This window comes from Solea senegalensis, linkage group LG14, assembly GCF_019176455.1.
Source record: "Solea senegalensis isolate Sse05_10M linkage group LG14, IFAPA_SoseM_1, whole genome shotgun sequence".
Lineage (NCBI taxonomy): Eukaryota > Metazoa > Chordata > Actinopteri > Pleuronectiformes > Soleidae > Solea > Solea senegalensis.
This window is the reverse complement of record NC_058034.1, coordinates 22,120,476-22,141,211: the sequence shown is the minus strand read 5'-3', so window position 1 is coordinate 22,141,211 and position 20,736 is coordinate 22,120,476. Positions and strand designations below refer to the sequence as shown.

At 45.1% G+C, this 20,736-nt stretch overlaps 1 protein-coding gene across 1 annotated transcript; it reads right to left on the bottom strand.

Moving 5' to 3' along the window:
- Window positions 1–843: 843 nt before the first annotated feature.
- LOC122780781 (insulin-like growth factor-binding protein 3) lies at window positions 844–20,516 on the bottom strand. Its single transcript, XM_044044052.1, has 4 exons — window positions 19,926–20,516; window positions 15,696–15,937; window positions 11,981–12,100; window positions 844–1,173 (listed from the first exon to the last, which is right to left on the bottom strand). The coding sequence occupies exons 1-4, from the start codon at window positions 20,287–20,289 to the stop codon at window positions 1,048–1,050; spliced, it is 852 nt and encodes a 283-aa protein (XP_043899987.1). The 5' UTR covers window positions 20,290–20,516; the 3' UTR covers window positions 844–1,047.
- Between the last annotated feature and the right edge of the window lie 220 nt (window positions 20,517–20,736).

Genomic DNA, 20,736 nt, shown 5'->3' with positions numbered 1-20,736 from the left:
TCTTATCGGCCAAGAACTTTCATACTTCACCTTCACCTCCTTGTACGTGATATGACAGAAATCTTCTCACCACTGAAACTCAGCAAAATCAGATATTGGTGATGATGCTGCAGCACTGACTTCTCCACATGTTTCTGGTGAAGCGTGTGAACTTGAGCCAACCACAGCGGCGACAAAAATCTTCCATTTCGATTTGATACTCAGAGGGAGGATTTTCAGCGGGAGAGAGGGCGAAGGAGAGAGGAGGCTCAGAGAGGTGGGTTTGCCAAGGCACCTTGACTGCCACCTCGAGGGGCAAGGAAAAAGTCAACATAAAGATCCCTGCCGTCCCATAATCCTTCACTTGAAAATGGACCCTGAGCCAGAGAGTGTGTGTGTTTGTTTTCATGTTCCTGCATTGTTCACTGGAGCGGGGGGGGGCGGGGTCAACATACACTATATCACACAAGTAAAGTAAAGCACCGGCTCACTGGCTGAGTCGTGTGCTAACGCAGGTGCTCACATGTCAAGAAAACACACACACAGACACACACACAGACAGACAGAGAGACACGTAGACGCGGTGGTGGTGTGGTTTCTTGGGGTCACAGTCACATACAAGTCGTCTTTAAAGTGAGTGGAAAAGTCCCTCCTTCCTCTCTCTCTAAAAGAATAGTGCAGATGATCAGATTCTCTCTCTCCCTCCCTCTCTCGCTCGCTCGCTCCTCCCATTCTGTCAGCTTTTAGCTTAATTGCTTTTTACAAGTTTTAAAGAAAGGACAGGTAGCTGTGATGGACAGGAGACTTTGGACGATCGCCGCCGAGGCCGTGCTCCTCTCTTCTCCCTCCCTCTCTCCCTCCCTCCCTCCCCCCATTATTCTCCTCTCCCTCTCTCTCTACAACAGAAATGGGTCCAGAGCTCCTTCAAATGTTTACATCCAACAAACATGCAAGAGCAAAGTAGGCTCTATTTCTTTCTTTCTTTCTTTCTTTCTCCCCCACCCTCCCCTTCGCTCCCACCCCCTCATTTGCTGTCCTTCTCTCTCTGTCCACTCGATGTCCGTCCTCTCATTTGCTCTCCAGGTTGTAGCACTGCGTCCCGCCCCGCTCCCTGCCGTCCAAGCCCGGCAGAGGCTGCCCGTATTTGTCCACACACCAGCAGTAGCCCCGCCTCCTGCCTTTGGATGGACGGCACTGCAAAGAGAAGAAGAAAAGGGGGGTTATTTTTCTGTTTTTTGGGAAGTCGTTTGCTGCATCCCTTGAAAAACAAGGGTGACGCAGACAAACGGTGGCTCCAACATCACTCAGCTGTGACTTCCAGCTCTGGTTCAAAGTCAGGGAGGAGAAGACAGGAGAGTTGTGTGTGTGTGTGTGTGTGTGTGTGTTTATATGCCTGTGCGTGTATGACGGAGGATATCACTTAGAGACACGCTGTGAAAACAGATTAGCGTCTCCGGGGCGACGAATTATGATCCTGACGCAGCTTTATCAACACCACCTTCTACGTGCGTCTGTGTATTACAATAACACGGAGTCTTCTGCGTCTCCGGCTTTGGGGATTTCTGATGCTTGTCAGGAGGCCGAGTCATGCCTCAGCAGAACTCTAATAACACGAGCATCGCATTGATCATGGACTGGAATGTTTTTAATGTGCAGCAACGATTACACATAACAAACACTGGAGAAGAAGCAGCTGCTCGCCTTCTGAGGAACCTGATGATTCCTCAGCATCTTCCACTTCCCATTATGTTGAACGGTTGGGGTCGCTTATGTTTCTAAATTCATCAAAGACAAACCTACTTGTGTATCAATGTAGTTTTGAGTAAACAAGGTACAACTAGCAACTCCATGAAACAAGTTCATAATCTGCTGAACTTGTTTCTGTACATGTGACACCGTCCTGAGTTTTTCCTCATTCGATGTGAGGGTCTAAGGACAGAGGGTCTAAGGACAGAGGGTGTAAGGACAGATGGTGTAAAGACAGAGGGTGTAAGGACAGACGGTAAGGAAAGAGGGTCTAAGGACAGACGGTCTAGGACAGAGGGTCTAAGGACAGACGGTGTAAGGACAGACAGTCTAAGGACAGAGGGTGTAAGGACAGATGGTCTAAGGACAGAGGGTGTAAGGGGTGTAAGGGGGGACAGGCAAGGACAGACATCTAAGGACAGACGGTCTAAGGACAGATGGTCTAAGGACAGAGGGTGTAAGGACAGACGGTCTACAGAGGACAGACATCTAACAGGGGACAGATGGTCTAAGGACAGACAGACATCTAAGGACAGAGGGTGTAAGGACAGACATCTAAGGACAGAGGGTGTAAGGACAGACATCTAAGGACAGAGGGTGTAAGGACAGACATCTAAGGACAGACGGTCTAAGGACAGAGGGTCTAATGTTTGATTTGCTTTAGTCAAGGTCATGTCTTGAATCCAAATGTACAGCATGTGCTAAAAAGTGAGTTGAACAACATCAGTGACGCAGCCGTTTAAAGACGTCAGTCCAAACAAGGGGACATGACTTGGCTGTTGCCAAAGCTTATGTAAAAGCGTTAAAGCCCTTAACTTCAGCTGAGTCTGTAAATGAGGTCAGGAGTACACTCTCTCTCCCTGACACGCTCAGCGTTCACTTGTCCTCGCCAACAAATAATAGGAAATGATCAATACGTGTGTTGATAAGTACAGAGCACGGCAGGTGCAGGATTTCCACCTGCCATCTTATCCTTATAATGTCCCCAAGAGAACCGGAGAGGATACTATTCCAGAAACTTTCTGATTAACTTTCCTTCTTCTTACTCCAGAGAGTCACTGAAAGTTTGAGCCTGGAGGGAAACTAACAGATGCAAACTGGCTTTGTCTACTGGTTAAAACCTCTATGGACAAGGACTGTCAGGACGCATTCAAGTACTTCTTTTAAAAGTGCAGCTATAACAGCTGATAGAGACGAGAAGGTCTAAGGTTTGACACAAACTCTGTTCCAGTTCATTGGAAACAGAGGTGCTGAATCATAGGGTTAAAGGTCAGGTCTCTGTGTAGGACTGGTCAAACCATGTCTTTATAGTCCTTGAAAGCATACCATTGTCCAAAAATGTTTTGGTGTGCTGAAGTGTTAAGATTGTCCTTTATTGAACATACATTGAAACACGCAAATTCAAACCTTTTTGTCCATATGGTGTAGCATTGTTGTCAATAATTGCCATGATTTATCTGTCGTTTACGGGTTCCGTCACCATCTTCACGTTTACGAAGAACACAGCCAGTGAAGAGACACGTTTTCTGACATTTTGCTTCATTTATGCTAGGGATGTCTCAATCTGATATTGATATCGGATATTGGTCCGATATCAGCCAAAAAACGCATATCGGATTATATCGGACTGCCTCTAAAATCTCCGACATAAGCGCTTCGTTACAAGCGGTCCATTCCAGCACTTCTATCCAGCAGTGCCGTTGTGATCATGTGGGCTCTGCGTGTTGGATGCATGTAGAGCCCACATGATCACAACAGTGTGTGTGTGTGCTACTGCTATTTCAGTGGTTAAACAACGAGTTAGCCATTAGCACCACACTAGCTCATCATGAGGCAAGCTGCTAAAACGACATTATTTCATAAACCAGCGCCACCTGTCGACTTTCAACAGCCTCCGTTTGTTAATTATACCCCAAAAACCAGCCACGCCATTAGTGCTGATATTGGATCAGATCAATATCGGTATTGGCCAATACTCAAGGCTGCAATATCGGTATCATATTGGGACATCCTTAATTTATGCGTTAGAACAGGTGAACGGCGTCACTCTTGCCTGACAGAGGACGCGGCCTTGGTTGCGTGACATCAGCAACTGGAGATCAATCCCGATCCGATCCCTGCATCTGAGAGTCATTACTAACTGTCTCACGATCACACTGTTAGGGTCTATGAAGACTTCACACATGGTCGACGGGTGGCAAATGATGGAAAAGCAGATCAGTTTTGATAGAGTGTGTGTGGGGGGGGGGCAGGGAATGAGTGCTCTGAGTGAGTGAGAGGTACTGAGTGTGAAGGTAAACATGGAGTTGCTAAAATATTTGCTAAGGCCAGTTGGAGGGGGCTGCAGGGAGACCAGGGAGGCTATTCTGGGAAGCTGGCACACACTCAAAATCATCTGGAGCTGATTATGGCCTGCTCGCGCACATGCAGTCACACATAAATGAGCTGTATGTACTGTATGTACATTACACGCCCATCACCACCACCTGCTTACACACACAAGTGCCCACATGCATGGAGGCTGGCGCTTGTATCAGACGGCAACTTTATGAGCACCAGTTTGGGAACACATGAAACAATACATAGAGACTGTTGGAGCTTTACCCGGCTCACAGTAATCCTTCTCTTCATGGGGAGTGGAGACAGATCGGCAAGGTGAGACAACACCTGTCTGTGTATAGTATGTATAGGGGACGGCACGCTGTATACAGTACATGGAGTCTGTGGGGGAGGGAACAGCCGAGATACTGTGATGATAAGACAAGCTTAGAACCACATGTCAGGATAACGCGTTCTTACGAACAACCGCAGACGACGCGTTGACTCAATTGTCTGCAAACTCTTCGAACATCCACTGATTTTCATTCCTTTCTGTATGATTGTAGATTAGGGTTTTCCTGTTTCTCTTAGGCCACTATATTTATGCACCTCCATCTCATTATAAAACATTTCCTGAGTGTAAAGGGAACAGTACGCGGCGCCATTAACCCTTTAACACCAAGCATGTCACTTTGCATCACCGTAATTACGCGACAGTTTGGGCCGTCGGACATAACATGTGGTTATTACGGTAATTTCACCTGCACTGTTGCAGCGTCTTTGTCACCAGAGGAGAGAGTTGGAAGAACACCTGTACATTTTTGGACATTGAGGCAAACACTCAAACAAATGTTATTTTAAATGCTTTATACTTGTTAATACACTAGTTTAACGTGCAGTGAATTGTTAATAACTGCCAGATATTGAAAGTTATTCTGGAAAAATGGGCCAAAGCAACTTAATCACGGGACATTTTCTGCTTATTTTAACCTTTTTTCAAGTCCAGATGAACATTTTGAGGCTTCGGTGCTCAACTTGAACGAGCAGTGTAAAAATCATTGCTGGAAAAAGACTTCATTTCATTTAAGCACAGCTGATGTGGATGTGAACGCTGACATCAGCACTCTGATGTTAAAGTCATTGTTGTTTCATTTGAATTTCGACGCCCAGGTGTGCAGAGATGAAACAAAACTCTGTTGATGCCTACAGACGACAGACAGACAGACAGACAGACAGACAGGCTTCAATCTGACACCAGGTGTCTGTTTCCGGTGTCGCCAACATCCACGCGCAGCCCGAGTACATGAATGATCAAAGGCAGCTTTGAGACAGCGCCTCTTAAAATGCCTCCCAAACAACCCCACACACACACACACACACTAACATCATCAGGGGACTCTTTTGGATGAATCCTCCTCTTCCTCCTCTTCTGTATCCCTGTGTTTTCTCTCTCTCTGTCTCTCCTCTGCTCCCTTCATTCCTCTCACGGTGCCATGATCTGAGTCTGCGGCCGGGTTCTATTTTCCGCCATCGAGCTTAAAAGTGTGTTCCCCCTGCTCCAGTTAATGATAACTTTTTAGGACCCTTTTCTGGTATAAACACAGACCTTGTTTTTGAGGAACTGCTTAAGATTTGAACTTTTAAGGACCAAATAACTTTTAAAGCACAGGAAGTGAGGACATTTTGTGAAAGTGAGGTCAATTTGGCTGGTGCTCGTGGTCTGTCGCACCTCAAAAGGCCTGTGTAGGGGTTCAGGTTATGGTTATTCATTTCGCTGTGTTCGGTTAGGCTCAGGGGGCCGAGGGAATGCACTCTGTCTGTGAGTGCGTGTGTGTCTGAGAGAGAGGGAGAGAGAGAGAGAGAGAGAGAGAGAGAGAGAGTTGAAAAGCCAAAGGAGAGGCGGAAGGGAGAGTAAGAGCAAAATGTGCATGTGTGCATTCCCCCGGTTGCTTGGCTACCTTTGAATTTCCGTTCAGTCTCTCTTTCATCTGTGAACTATTAGCAGTCATCTCAAGCAATCCTTTCTTTATTACTTCAATCCACACACACACACACACACACACACACACACACAGACATTGTAGCAACAGCCACTTTGTTTCATAACTTCCTAATGAAGCCTTAGGGGCCTCAAGTAACAATGATCACAAGGAATCAGTGAGTTTGAACTGCTGTGACAATAGCAGAGCTGAACAATAATGGGGGAGAGAAGGAAACAGTTTACTTTGTGCAGTACAGTTGTGATATCAAATGCACTTTTGTTGACGGACTAAGAAAATGAATGATGAGGGAGAAGCTCGATGATTCAGGATTTGAAGCAGCTCTGGTGACCTACAGCAAACTACTGAAGAGGCTCAGCATTATCCGGTTGTTTTATTCCAACTTGGAAACATTTAAGTCACCGACGACCATGTTTACATTTATTTTAAAAGTCTGGTTTTAGCCGGACGAACAGAATATTACGTTTGTTTTCCTGATGTCATGTAAATGTACTATTTCACACAGAGGAGAAGAGAACTGTTGTACACCCGTCCAAAGCTAAAACCCACAAAAAAAACTAAAATCTTTCTTGGAAATGTCAAACTTTTTTAATTACATATCACAATATGGAATTTATTTTAATGTAAAAGTACCAAACCAAAAAAAACAAGGTTCAAACGAGGTTAAAAACACACTGCGCCTGTCACTCACACTGATAGTGAGTTACATGTTGTGTATTTTGTACAGCGGTTAAACGCTGATTTATACTCTCACTGTGCTTTATATATCTTCACATGACATTAGTATTAAGTCCACCAGAAACATGACAACGTCTGTACCTGCTGTGAAGATGAAGACCCTCAGTGTGTTCTGTACGAGTGACCTGAGAGGAATTCTCTACCGATCTAAATTGGAATCGGAATTCTCCGAACGAGCCACAAATTGAAGTGAAAAGCGTGAATAGATTCAGCGTCTGAAACGCGGATCAGCTGAGAGCCTGCGTGGTCCACATGGCTCTCACTGAAAAAGCACATTTCATCCACGCCATGCATTCATAATGCTACCTTTATGGGGTGTGTATGCGTTGTGTGTTGTGCGTATGAATGCATGCTCTTGTGATGCTGGTCTTTATAGCTAATAGCAGCACGCCTGGGCTTCACGGGTATTAAAAAGAGCCTGCGCTGACCACAGGATAAACACAAGCTCTCAAAATGCTGTGTGTGTGTGTGTGTGTGTGTGCGCGCGCTTGTATTTGTTACCTCTTTAGGACCTTTTTTTTTCTGTCATAAACACTGACCTTGTCAGAACCAGTCGTCCTCACGGAGACCAAAACCTGGTCCTAATGAGGCAGAACCTCATTTCTGAGGAACCAGTTTAACTTTGGGATGTATATTTGAATAGTGGTGAGGTTAAAATAACACTTGTGACTCATGTAGATCTGAGAGTCTAAAAATCAGCATCAGCGTTGGTCAGAGGAAAACTCATATTGTTGAACCATAAAAGGACCAGAGAATGTCCCGTAACGAAGTGCTTTTGTCCCTTTTTCCCTGCGTTTCCAATATCTGACAGTATATTTACAATTTACAAAAACAAAAACCTGAAACAGCACGCGTGAAATTACCGTAATAACCTCTCAGCTTTCAGAAACCGCTGGAATTTGGCAAAGTGCGCTTGTGCCAACGTGTCGTCAGCGACACACTCGGTGCTAAAGGGTTATTACACAGACAGTAGCTGTTGCCCTTTACTTACAACATACAACTTTACCTGGGAGGAAAAACTGCATCAGGATTATTCAACCACACCTTTACATCACGTGATGACATATTATTTATACATTGTGTAAAAAACGTATAAATAAATGATGGATTATTGTAAATTGGGGATTGATCGTCTTTCTGCAGCAAAATGCAAAGCAGGATTCTTTGTATACTCAAACTTAAGTGTTGAAAAAGTTCAAAGGTTTTTGTCATAAATGCTCAAATTCAATGAGCGTCCTGGCGTTGGCGTCGTGCAGCAGTCATGGCAAAGACGCGGCTCCACATCCTCCATTGAAGAGGATTTGGTGGAACAGAGATTCAGGGAGGGAACAGAACGAGGGAGAGAGACAGAGTGAAAATAGCTGTCTGGGTCCCCTAAGGTTGGCCAGTTATTATAAAGCCATTGTGGTCAGTGTGTACGTTTCCACAGATCCTTCTGAGTCACGCTCAATAAGTCAGTCCTTATGGGCCTGGCACTGTCAGGGCTCAGTGAAGGGGGGGAGGGATAAGAGAGTACCCAGGCACCTGGCTCACATCCTTAACCCACTGCCTCTTCCTCTCACTCCTCCTCTACACACACCAAAGTCTGAAAAAAGTACACAGAGAAGCGCAGACACACTGTTGTCCCATTCACAAGCGTTTGCGGGGTGATTCCTGGCCAAACAAGGAAGGGAAAGCAAGGTGGGCGGAAGGGCAGGATGGACAGAATGATGGAGCGGGCAGACAGAACAAAAGGTGGGTGGACGACTCCAGGCAGGCCACAATGGGGGTAATGATGGGCGGGCGAAAGAATAAAAGAGACACAGCACGAGAGTCAGAGGGACAGAGAGTTTGAGGGATGTAACGATACGGAGCTGCTGCTAACAATAGGCTTCTCTGTAGCTAACGCTGCTAAACGTCTCCTGCAGGAGCAGCAACACGTGTGCACACATGCAGTCGATATCCCTGCATCTTTCTCGTGTCAATAACTTTGGTAAACATAGTTTCATGGCAACGAAACTATGTTTGTTTCTGAAGGCGTACTTCCTGTTGCCAGTAGGTGGCGCAATGAGTGGCTTTGCAAGTTATCATCATGGACCAATTAGCCATAAAAGAGAAGATGAAAAGGAACAGAGACAGGGGCGGAAGCCTGCTGCATGGCTAGTGGGAACACAATATGTGTTATTAAGTGAAATGAATCGGATCAAAGAGTTCCAGGTGTCATCAACATCAGCACCTGCAGTAAAAACTGAATCACAAAGGACAGCTGGGACAACCCTTCAAGAATGTGGGTTTTTTTCAATCATGCAAAAACAAACCAAAGCTGTTGTTCTATCGCTACTGTGGACAACAGTCATTATTGTCTCCAGCAGAGCAGAGACGAGTCAGACGCCGTCTCCAACGCCTGGAAATACAAGTGGACATGTTTTGGTATGAGACTGCAAACAGGCTTTGTTGTGGTTAGCATAGCTACACAACTTGGTAACCAACTTAGCTTTATGATGGTGACATTCATTTCCTTGGAATTGGTTTATATGCGGGGAGGGGGGTTAGTAACAAGGGTTCACCCTGAGCCCCGACCTCAACGAGAGTCAGAACGTCTTTAACAGGGTTAAGAGGCAAGTTCAACTTTCCTGTGCACTTCAGGAGGAGAGGTTTGTCTTTGCCCCTTTGCCCCCATGGTTCTGAACAGCTATAATTACACTTTTACCTTCACAACAAACAAACAACCTCACTCGGACACACTCTGTCAATGTATTTCTGGACAGAGAAGAAGCAAATTATGCTGCAGCGAGCAAGTTATACGCTCATTTTGTCCTTTCTCTTTGGTCGTAAAAAAGCTCTAATTGGTGACCGGTTTCACTCGTCTTCAACTTAAAACAGGATTTTGGATTCTCTGCCATGTCTTTGTTGACGGACTGTCTCCTGCGTCTCCTTGTCACACTCTGCCCGGACGTCTTTACCTGTCTGGATTCTTGTCTGTGTTATCTAATTCATAGTTTTTGCATCCGACTGCACATGCTCTGCTGAACTGACCCTTCAACTGCAGTCGTGTACACGTGACTGAGTGTTTTTTTTTTTGTATTTTGTAGTATCTCCTCAAATTTAGCATGAAATTGCACGTAAGTGGTCATGAGATAAAAGTTGTTCAGGTTTGTTAATGTGGGTGCTTTATGGAAGTCAACAGCTCACAGGAATGGGTCGGGGTTCGTATTTTAGATCAGTGCAAACAGGCGATATATCAGAGCACCAATCTTGTTGGAAATTGTGTGTATTTTTAGCCTCAGCTTGGTCAAGCACAGCTTTTCTTTGTTTGTCCTGCAGCCACGTCATTGAGCCCTCTATTAGCCCTTCTCAGTCGCAGAGACTTTTCCAGGAACTCTGAAAATCTTTTTAAGAACTTTGAACCTTTTCCTTTATTTCAACCAGATTAACCTCTTTCCAGTTTCAGTCGCCCAGCTGCCAAAAAAGTACCGCACTCAGTAAACAAGACTCTCGGTTGACAATGGAACTATTGATAAAGATTATATCGGACTTCGTCATCACTTAACATTCAAGCGCAAGTTACAATCATTATTACCTTTAGTGTTACCAATGTAATCTACCTGGATTACTGACTATGGTCTAAAAATGTGCCGATTTTTTTTAGCACAGGTGGAATGACCACAACAAACATTCACTCTTCCTCTCTGTCCTCTGTACGTCTCACACAGTGTCCGTATATAAAAAGACTCATGTACGGTTCTTTCCTTTGTTCCTGGTGCTCTTCACAATACAACATCCATATGAAAGATGACACTCGCCACTTCAACGTCCACATTTCAGCGACTCCCTGAATACATGACACCGGCAGATTTTGGTAGGAGATACTGAGACACCTTGTGTATCATGTGTATGGTTAAGTCTCTTTTTTTTCCCTCACCCCTCCACCCCCTGACCCCTCCATCTCTCCCCCCCCCCTTTTGCTGCCTTCTTTTCACAGTATTGTCACCCTAGACGGTTCACACGGTGTCCTCTTCGCTGTGTTTCCGGTCATAAATCTCTGCAACGCACTGTGAAGCCACATCCCCTTGGATGGTCTTAACACAACACCCCGTGCCCCCCATTGGCCCTCTAAATAAAGGGCGACAAGGGCTGGCACACTGCTGTACTCACACACACACACACACACACACACATGATTGAACACTTTACTGGTATGAAATCCAGGAACAGAACAAGGAAGAGTCTGATTTTAATGAAACGGTAACAATGAAACCAGACTTGGACAAAAAGAGAGTGTGGGAAGGGGGATTATGGGATGTTTTTATCGTGTGTGTGTGTGTGTGTGTGTGTGTTTGTGAGTTATGGATCGAGTTGGTCTCTGAGTCACGGTGCTGCACGGTGGGGAATCTTTTTCGGTGACTCATGAGTTTGTCAGAACAGAACTCGAGCAGCGCTGATAAGGCTCCGACCTCGGGACATTTATTTGACAGCCGTACGTCTCAGCAGCGCCCCCTTCCCTCCTCATGCCCACCACCACAGCCTCCCACCCGCCCATTCACCACCTTCCCGCCTCGCCCTTCCTCCCCTCTTGTCAACACATGTCACCCACCCCAATTTCAGCTTCCTCCTCTCCTTTTTTTTTTTCCCTTTTCTTCAGCCCGTCTCGCAAATGAGCAGGCCATGGGTGGCCCGAGTCTGCTGCACCACGGACAAGAAAAACTAAACCAGTGACAGCCTGTTTGTGTTTTTTACCTCACCAACAGCACCCCCACACCTACACACCCTCACCAAAACGACCATCATCAAACAAGCGCCATACATACACTCCCCTGCCGCCACATCTACTGTGCCACACACACTCCCAGACCACATTCTTACATCCCTACCCCCCACACTCTCCCACACCACACACGCCCACAAACACACCTGACCGACTTCATTTCCTGTGAGGCATGAGTCAGACGGCTGCAGTGCATTTACTGGGGTAATACATGGTTATTAGCCATTCTGATAATATAGTGTTGATGTGGCTGTCAAGGCAACCTGAGCTGCACAAAAAAAGGGGGATTGTGTGTGCGTGTGGGAGGGTGAGATGAGTCGCGGAGGATTCTGTGGAAGTTGTTCAGGCATGCGGCGGCGGCTCTGTCCGCACGTCCTCAGGTGAGGAAGAGAAGAAGAGAGAGAGAGAGAGAGATGGTGTGTGACATAAAGAAACAGCAGGGAGAGCCATTCACCTGTTTTTTCTTGTAGAAGCCCTTTCTGTCACAGTTGGGAATGCGGAAGCCTCTCGGGTTGAGCACGTTGCTGATCTTCAGGCTGTTCAGGATGCTCTCCATCTCCCGCCGACACGGCCCCTAGCAACACGGCAAACACACCCAAACCATAGAAGCAATTTACACACAGACGCGGAAAAGTGTTCATGCTGCTCCACATCAGAGACCATAAACATGAACCTCCTGCACCATGTGCCCCATTAATGTTGCATCTAAGTAATTAGGGAAATTATTTTTCCACCCTGTACGTTTGTATACTTTATTAAGTGTCCCCTGTTCCTAATGAAGTGTGGTCTTTCCACTAGAAATCTTAGTTCAGTCTAGTTATTTTCCTCTTACTTCTAGTATCAGCGAGGTATTTTCACCCTGTGAGAACGACTGCTCACTGGATATTTTATCCTTTTCAGTCCATTCCTGAAATATTCAGACAACCTTTCCTAACACGAACGTCGTGACTGTGTCTACGTAAGACCAGCATTGGATCCCGGGCTTCGGCTCACGTTCTAATTAAGTGACTGATCCTCTTGGTCTTTTTTCCTTAAATTGCTTTAGTGTTCCAGCTTTTCTTTTATACACCACAAAATCTGCCCTTTGTAAAAAAGTGACGCTCTACTGAAGAGCATGATAAGAAACCTCACGACAGGTGAGTTCTCTGGTGCCCAGAGAACTGCCACTCACACTGGATATTTTCTCTTTTTCTCGGTAAATGCTGGAGATGTTCAGCGTGAGTTTTAGACATAATCAGACCAGCCACATTCAAAGTCACTTTAATCACCTTTCTTCTTCATTCCGATGCTGTGTGTCAACCGGTCAAAGTTATTTCAGTTGCTGCCATGTGATTGGCTGACCTGATATTCAAGGTAACAAGCAGTTGAAAAGTGGCTGGCGGTGAGTGTGCTTGTTTTTAACGCCCCCTGCAGGTTGTCAACGTTGCTACGGTCATAACTTTTACAGCCACAACATCACACCGAAAACTGAAATATTCTAAATGACCCAAAATCTTTGGCTGACATAATTGGCGTTTGTAGAAAACTGTGACTAAACGTGATCAAATGATATTTGTTAAATCTGCACAGAGCTGCAGTGATGCCTCCACTGTTAGGTCCAGATTGAAGAGGTTAACTCCCAAAATGAGATGTCAAGTGGTACCTTCTCTAACAAACTGTAGGAGAGCATGTAATTTATATAATAATGATGTTTAAATGACAGCAGATAGCCTGAAGGGTCCTGGTGGAGCTTTAGACCACAAATTGCTCTGGAGCACAATGTTTTGAGGAGAGATTGCCCGCACTGTTTGTATCTTGTGTTTTTCCTGCATGTGCACATGCCTACCACCTACCATGGGTTGACAGCAGTGTGCATTTTCCTGCTCACAGCACAGGACCAGGGTGGCCAGCCTTACACTGTAGCTACTATGGAGAGCCAGCAGTCTGCAGTGTTCATTCCAACAAATTAGCTCAGCAGGAGATGATGAGCTCCACCTCCATTAGGAGTGCTAATCAGTGGGTGGCCTTGAGATGAAGTAAAAAAATAAAAATAAAAATAAGATAAATGGTGCCCAACAACTTCATCGTGCTCACCCTGAAAGGGAAACATTCCCTTTTGTTGCGTTTCTCTGTCTCTGGTTTTCTCTTATTGTTCTTATTGCTCTGGATGTCATGTGACTCACTTTGTTTACTCTAGTCCAAAAGATGTACCAGCCTGAATTTCGCCATAGTTGTGTCAGCTGTTGTCTTGTTCTTCTGTGAACCAGCTACTTGTATTATTTCTGGGTGGAAACTGTGACTCCCAATCACATTATCTGGGTGTGTTGGTCCAACCTTTCTTGGACAAACACATGTTTTCCTGTATTTAAGTCAGTTTTAGTCTGATAATTCCTTTTTTTTTAATGTCATTTAAACATACTATATTAGTTTGGTGCAAATCACTGAATATAAAACCAATAAAAACTCCATATGGTGCCTTATTAGCTAGAATCTTCCTCTCAACTCAACTGTCCCAATGTTGGAGTTTTCTGATGAAGTACAACATCACAGTGCTGCAGTGACCATTCCAACTATGACCAAAGTCATTCACATTTCATTCTACTTTGTTTTGGTAGTTTTTTAATCAAAGCTGGAGTTCACTTGTTTTACTTTGTAGTTCCTCCCGTATGTATCATGTCTTGGCTACTTCCTGTTTTACTTTGAAGCATTACTTCCCCTGTATATGTGTTTAGTTTAACTTCCTGCTCTTGTGTTGTCACTCGTTACCCACACCTGTTGTGATCTGGTGTTACTTTCCTCGTCCACTGTGTTCTCTCTGCTTCACTTTGCTCCTCGGTTTGCTGTCTTTTCTGATATTGGTAAGAGTTTTCCACCATTTTTTGTTTTTGACTGAGTGTTTTTCTGGATATGTTTTCTTCGTTTGACTCCTCACCTGTTTGTAAGCTAGCACTAGCTTCATCTCCTGTATTTACCTCTGTGTAACATTGCAGCAAGTGCTGGAAACAATATTAGCAAACAAGTTAGAAAGGTAGCTAGCTAGCTAGCAAGCAAGCAAAAGGCTACAAAGCTAACACTACGAGGATTCAGCCTCTACATTTTTGTCATATTCAAGATGTTGAATATTGTTTTTAAAGGCAAAGATAATGCAGTTCATGTTATTGTTTAGTTCGGCTGGGCATTATTTCAATAATGATCACAATGTGACTTTCATCAAAATTAACATAACAAAGGTTCAATACGTTGATTATACTGTTTACATGTTGCATTAATGCCCTGGTTTATTGTTGTTTTCTGCCCATATATACATGTAAAAGCACAATTAACTAGTTAATTCAACCAGTCCAACATTATATGACACAATATTGACTAATCTAAGCATTTTTATCAACATAACCTTTTTTTAGGCCATAACACCCAGCCCCACTGCAGAGCTAAATACCTGGCAAGGTTTTTATTCAACACTTAGAACACAGAGCAGCTGCTTTTTAGCTGCTTTTGTCCATGACTATGTTTAAACGTACAGTATATACAGAGGCCATAAGAATGTGTCTTATGTCCTTTTTTTTTTCAGCACAACCTAGGCAATATGATGAAAAAAAATCATTTTCACTAACTATATAAACACACCTGAGTACTCATTGTTTAAAATTGGATTGATTTTGTGAAATTTGGAAATACGACACAGTCCAAAGTTCCAAAAGAAAAGGAAAACGCCCTATTTTGATACTTCTGCACTATTATTGCTACTTTACATCACTACTAACAATACAACATAAAATGAATCATAACTTAAACTCAACAAACGCATATGAAGGCCACACATTTTTTAGAGCCGGAATATGTGACCTATAAACACACACCCCCAGGATGTCCATATAAGGAGCTGTGTATTATTCCCATTATTCGCAAATTACCATGGGTGCACCTGCATCACAGATCCGTGCGGCACGAGCACTAAGTGTTAAAGGTCCTCTGTTCAGCCTGCTATGGAGAGCTATGGTGTCGTCCTTCATTTGCGTAGTAAACTTTCACTTCTAAAAGTGAAAGACACACATTTGTTTGTTTCTATTCTGGCTGCTGTAGACACACAGTGTCACAAGATAGCAACCTGTAAGCGTTTGATGTGTTGTACCCTCTGCAGTCATAGTAGGATCAATGTTTATATGAATGAACCTCTGCATGTGACTTACATACTCCATCTCCCTCTTGGTCTCCAGGGAGAAGTTGTGCATGTCCATGATGGCCCCTCCAGACACGGACTCCACCTTGTAGCTCTGCGTCTTCTTGTTCTGATCTTTCTGGATCAGCTTGTTCTGCAGCGTCGGTCTGGTGTCCATGGAGCCGCGGCCCTTCACGGTCGACGCGCCGGGCAACAGCGTCATCGTCTGGGTCACATTGGCACTGCTGTCGACCTGATTTCCACCGCCGTTCTCTGTGTGGGCAAAGGTAAGCGAGTTTACAACACGCCGTACTTGTTGACTGCCGTGTCTGATTCACAGCTACTCGTATGAATAAGATTAGTAATGAAGTGTAAAGACTGATACCACTTCAACCTCACTGCCACACAGATAACACAATAACACAATATAACAACAACAACTTCTTCTTTGGAAAAATTAATTGCATCCTAACTGTAAGATGTTTTTAGCTCACGTAGCAGAATTATTGCCTTTTAGAAGAATTGACTCATGGGTTGTGGACATATTTTTGAAGACTCATGTCAGCCATTGTTGAAGGATCTTTTTGGGGATGATTAGTCGGAGATTCATGATACTGGTTATGGGCTTTCATGTTTCAGAATGCCTGTGGAACTCTGGTTATTTTGTTGTTGCTGTGTTTTTTCCTGTTTTGTATGTTGGTTTGTTCTTTTAAAGTTCAGTTTCATTGTGTTTGGGTTTTTTTGATTGTTCCTGTTTACATATTATGCAATCAGTGAGCGTGTATGTATGATATACAGTGCATGAATATAAAGTGACAGGAAAGAAATAGACGGCAGCGAATTGTTGCAATTTTCTAAACGTTTTATGTCGCCTCGATGCAGAGAAAAGCAGTGAAATCATTATTTTCTACACAGTCTCGGGAGTTTTCTTGTTAATCTAGTTGTTGATGCCCCACCACCACAAAACAAAACAAAAATCACATCAGAGTGAAAACTAATCTGTGAGGTCAATGGAGTTTTCCGCAGAGCTCAGAGAAAGGATTGTTTTGAGGCACAGATCTGGGGGAAGGATACAAAAAAAATCTGCAGCTTTTAAGTTTTCCCAAGAGCTAAATTGGTCTGCATGATTCTTAAACCAAAGAAGGACCTGAGGGGTACCAGGACTCTTCCGAGTGATCACTCACTGCTGAGCCAAACTTAACATTCAACCAAGAACATGAGCTCCAGAAACCTCCACACATGAAATCACCTAAAGGACTGTGAGAAACAACGTTTCCTGGTCTGGTGAAATCAAGGCCAAACTGCTGAACTCCAGCACCTCAGCATCAGCTCAGTGCCATCACATCGTGGGGGGGGGCTCTTTTCAGAATAAACTGAAAAGAGCAAAGTATGATGATTCAAAGGCCATTATTCTCAATACTGAGTAAAGGATGTACCTTTTTTTAATACATTTAAGAGGAACAAAGCTATAATTTAGTGTCGACTGACAACGGAAAAAGTATTTGAAAGCTTTTCGGCGACAACACAAAAATGAAAAAACAAAACCGGTCTAAATTCTTCACTCGATCTGATGGCGCATTCTTGACTTGCCTAAAAGTGGCCTGTTCTAAGCAGACAAAATAAAGTTCGCTCATTGCATGTGGGCTCTTTGGAGCCAGAAACTAAGCCAAGTAATAAACAGATACACAACAATTTCATATCCACAAGTTTTCCACAGTATGCAGACCAAGAGATAGACTCTAAACAAAGGCTTTTTAAGGATTGGGGCTAAAAGTGGAGCAGGTTAGGGCTGCACGAGGTAAAGTGGGAGATAAGGGAACACATTTATTAATAGCCAGCCATGGAGCTGGCAAAGATTCCTGTCAAATCGTCAAAGACAGACAGAGTGGGGACTGTCTGACCGAGAGGAAGAGAGGAGGGGGGCACCAAACATTTCTCCCTAATATAGGACAGGACCAGTCTGCTGACCATGTGCCACCCGGTCTGCCACACCAACACAAGCCACAGTCAAGGAAACCGACTGGGCTCGGAAACGATGTCCCAGAGAGACATGGGGACGATGGGAACACACACACACACACCCAAACACAGTTTCAAACCGATAACTCGAAGCAGATTTTGTGTTCGAGAACTGCGGTGAGAGTGGCGGACGGGCAATGTAGGCGTGTAGCTCGTGTGGGCAGGCAGGCTGGCAGCCCACCCTTCCTCCATGACCACCTGATCAATTAGCGATGTGGTGGGGCTCCACAGTCTCTCCCATGCTCACCAGAACTTAGAATAACAACATGGATGTCAGCAACGACATCAACTGCATCGAGACCGAGTCAGAAAGGCAACAGATGCTCCATGTGGTTTCCCAGAACTTGGCTAAAAACAAAGAAGTCCATAAATGTCCAAATATACATATAGAAAATAGTGGACCTCGTTCAAATTCGTTACTTTTTGTCACTATAAACTTTATGTAACCTTTCCAAGGAAGTCTGGAGTAATTTAGATAAACATGTTACGCAATTTGTTTGTATAATGGTACAGGAGTAAACAACACAAACTGCGGTGAGGAGAGCTTGTTAATGTCTGGGAGGAGGAGAGGCTGCTCTCGAGCTGGGAACTGATGGTGGAAACCACCGAGCTGCACTGATGCACTATGACCAACAGGGGCACTTAGGACCATTTGCCCACATCTCCACCCCCACCAGATACTCTAAATGGGCACCTATACGTGTGTTTCTGCGGTTGTGCAGGCAGCACATGGTGAGAAATCAACATAAACACAGGGAGAGACGTCTGTGTACAGTTACACATGTTTGACCTAATGAGGTGAAGTCCAAAAAGGTGAAGGGATAAATAGTTGCTGGTCTACAAATCTGTGTGTGTGTGTGTGTGTGTGAGAATGACAATGTGACTGCTGAGTGCTTGCACACCACACATCGCTGTGGCCAAACCAAACAACCAGGAATTAGAAAACACACACACGGAGGCTCCTGGAGGCCTGTGACGTCAACAGTGGCCCAACACACAAGCAGTGTGTGTGTATTCACATGGAGGTGGCGTGTGTGCCGTTTCACCAGTGTGAGGTGAGCAGCATGCATCCATTCACATCAAACACCCACTTTTTTTACTTCCTTGATAACGGAATGGGATTTAGTGCGCACGTGTGTGCGCGTGTGTGTGTGTGCGTGTGTGTGTGTGTGTGTGTGTGTGTGTGTGTTGTGTTGGTTGCTTACAGGGAACTCAAAGACAAACACACCCCCACATACACACCCTCACAGCTGTGACACAGCTAGTAAAGCACTTTTTTTTCATTCTGTGCACAAATATCCATGTGGTTTATTTAGAAGGAAAATGGGGACAGTGCAGGAGACATGGACGAGGTCTGCCCTCAGCCTCGGCTGAATACTGTATACTTACAGTATGTATGTGGCATTCCTTAACTATTGGTTTGAGGGAGCCAGTCTCTCAGCCTCTCTCTCTCTCTCTCTGTGTGTGTGTAGTGGTTTTTGTAACCTAAGGTATACACACTAACTTTTTCTGGATCTCGCTTGGTCCAAAGTCTGCTCCTAAAGAGGCAGAACCACACTCTGGTGATAGGTTAAAGTTAGGGTTGAGCATTAACTGCTTGTGGTTAAGGTAAATCTTTGATTCTGCTGCCCAAATGAATGGAGATGGACGCATAGTCCTGACATGAACAGCAAACCTGTGTGTGTGAGTGTGTATGTGCGTGAGTGTGTGTGTGTGTTTGGCAGCAGTGCTGTCCTTCCTAAAAAAAACAAGTACATCCCATCCATATAGATTCATTTGGCATTTTACGCACAACGAGTCTTGGCGCACACGGCAGAGCAGTGGTCGCCTGCCTGCTGTGAGGGCAACGATCCATTTTCTGCGCAAAAACACTATCCTCTCAAAAACTTTCAGGAGCCTTTTAGATTTTTTTTTTAACCCCAAACTAACACATGACTGTGCAATGTCAGGCCTCCCCTCTAAAACCCCGCGGTCAGGGTTGGTGGTTGACATCTGTGTCTGCAGAGCAGCTCCTGTCTCTTGCTGCCTTTATATCTTAAGTAGATCAGATTAGGCACCTTTATCTGCTCCACTATCACTAATCTGTGTTTTACAAGAGCAGGGAACACCCCCGGCTTTGGTCAGCAAAGGAGCACCACCGCATCGGGAGCGCGCCTGTCATGTATCCACCAAATAACAACCCAAATATAGGCTCCACGCTAAAGCCACAATAATTCGACACAAGAAGAAAACGAGTCTTTACCTTGTTTTTGCGTCGGTATGAGAATGCTGTTGAGTCGTTTGGACGCGGCAGGGGTGCACACTCCTCGCCCCTCCAGCAGCGCCTGCAGAGGTCGGCTCTCCCCGGGCTGGTGTTGGCAGCTCAGGCCGGAGCCGCAGCGCGCCGTGTACACTCCACACGCATGTCCCTCGCCGAGGGCGCACGTCATGCAGCAGCCGCAGCCGGGCTCTCTCATCCGCTCCGCGCAGTCCTTGGGCAGTGGTTTGCACTGCAGCAGCGCCCCGGCGTCGCACGGCTCGCACCGCACCACCGGCCCCACGGTGTCGGCGAGCCGGGCGAGCGCAGCCAGCGTCGCGGCGAAGCAAAGCACGCAGAGAGCGGGCATTCTGCCGATGAAAGCTGGTCACAAAGGGACAGAATGCGAGTTGTCACGCAGGTTTAATGGAACTCTCTGTGACACAGCGAGCCGGCTAGCCTTCTCCATCTGTGTTTACTTTTACGCGAACTTCTCGTTTTATAAAGGCGAGGGGGAGCAAAAAAAAAAAGAGAGCCAACAAGTCACACCCTCCGTATGAATAATGTAGACGAAGAGCCCCGATATGAGGCAGCGCTGCATCAGCCTGAGGAGAGAGCTGCTCGAACATTTAACTCTATTAATCAACTCATCCAATTTAGCTCACTAATCATCCGCTGCGCCTTCCTTAATTCCCACACTCATGTATTTTCTGTTAATGCACAGTGGTTTGTTTCCACTTGGAAATGTGGTTTCTTGCCACACAAGTGACTGTGATTGAGCTGCACGCGCATTTCTGTTCACTGATCACTGATACAA

Bases quoted from the DNA above. Each gene is read 5' to 3' on its own strand.
- LOC122780781 (XM_044044052.1), bottom strand. From the start codon at position 20,289: ATGCCCGCTCTCTGCGTGCTTTGCTTCGCCGCGACGCTGGCTGCGCTC. The intron at 15,938-19,925 runs GTAAAGACTCGT...TTGCCCACACAG, and splicing joins CATACCGACGCAAAAACAAG to AGAACGGCGGTGGAAATCAG. The intron at 1,174-11,980 runs GTGAATGGCTCT...TTCTCTTTGCAG, and splicing joins GCTTCTACAAGAAAAAACAG to TGCCGTCCATCCAAAGGCAG.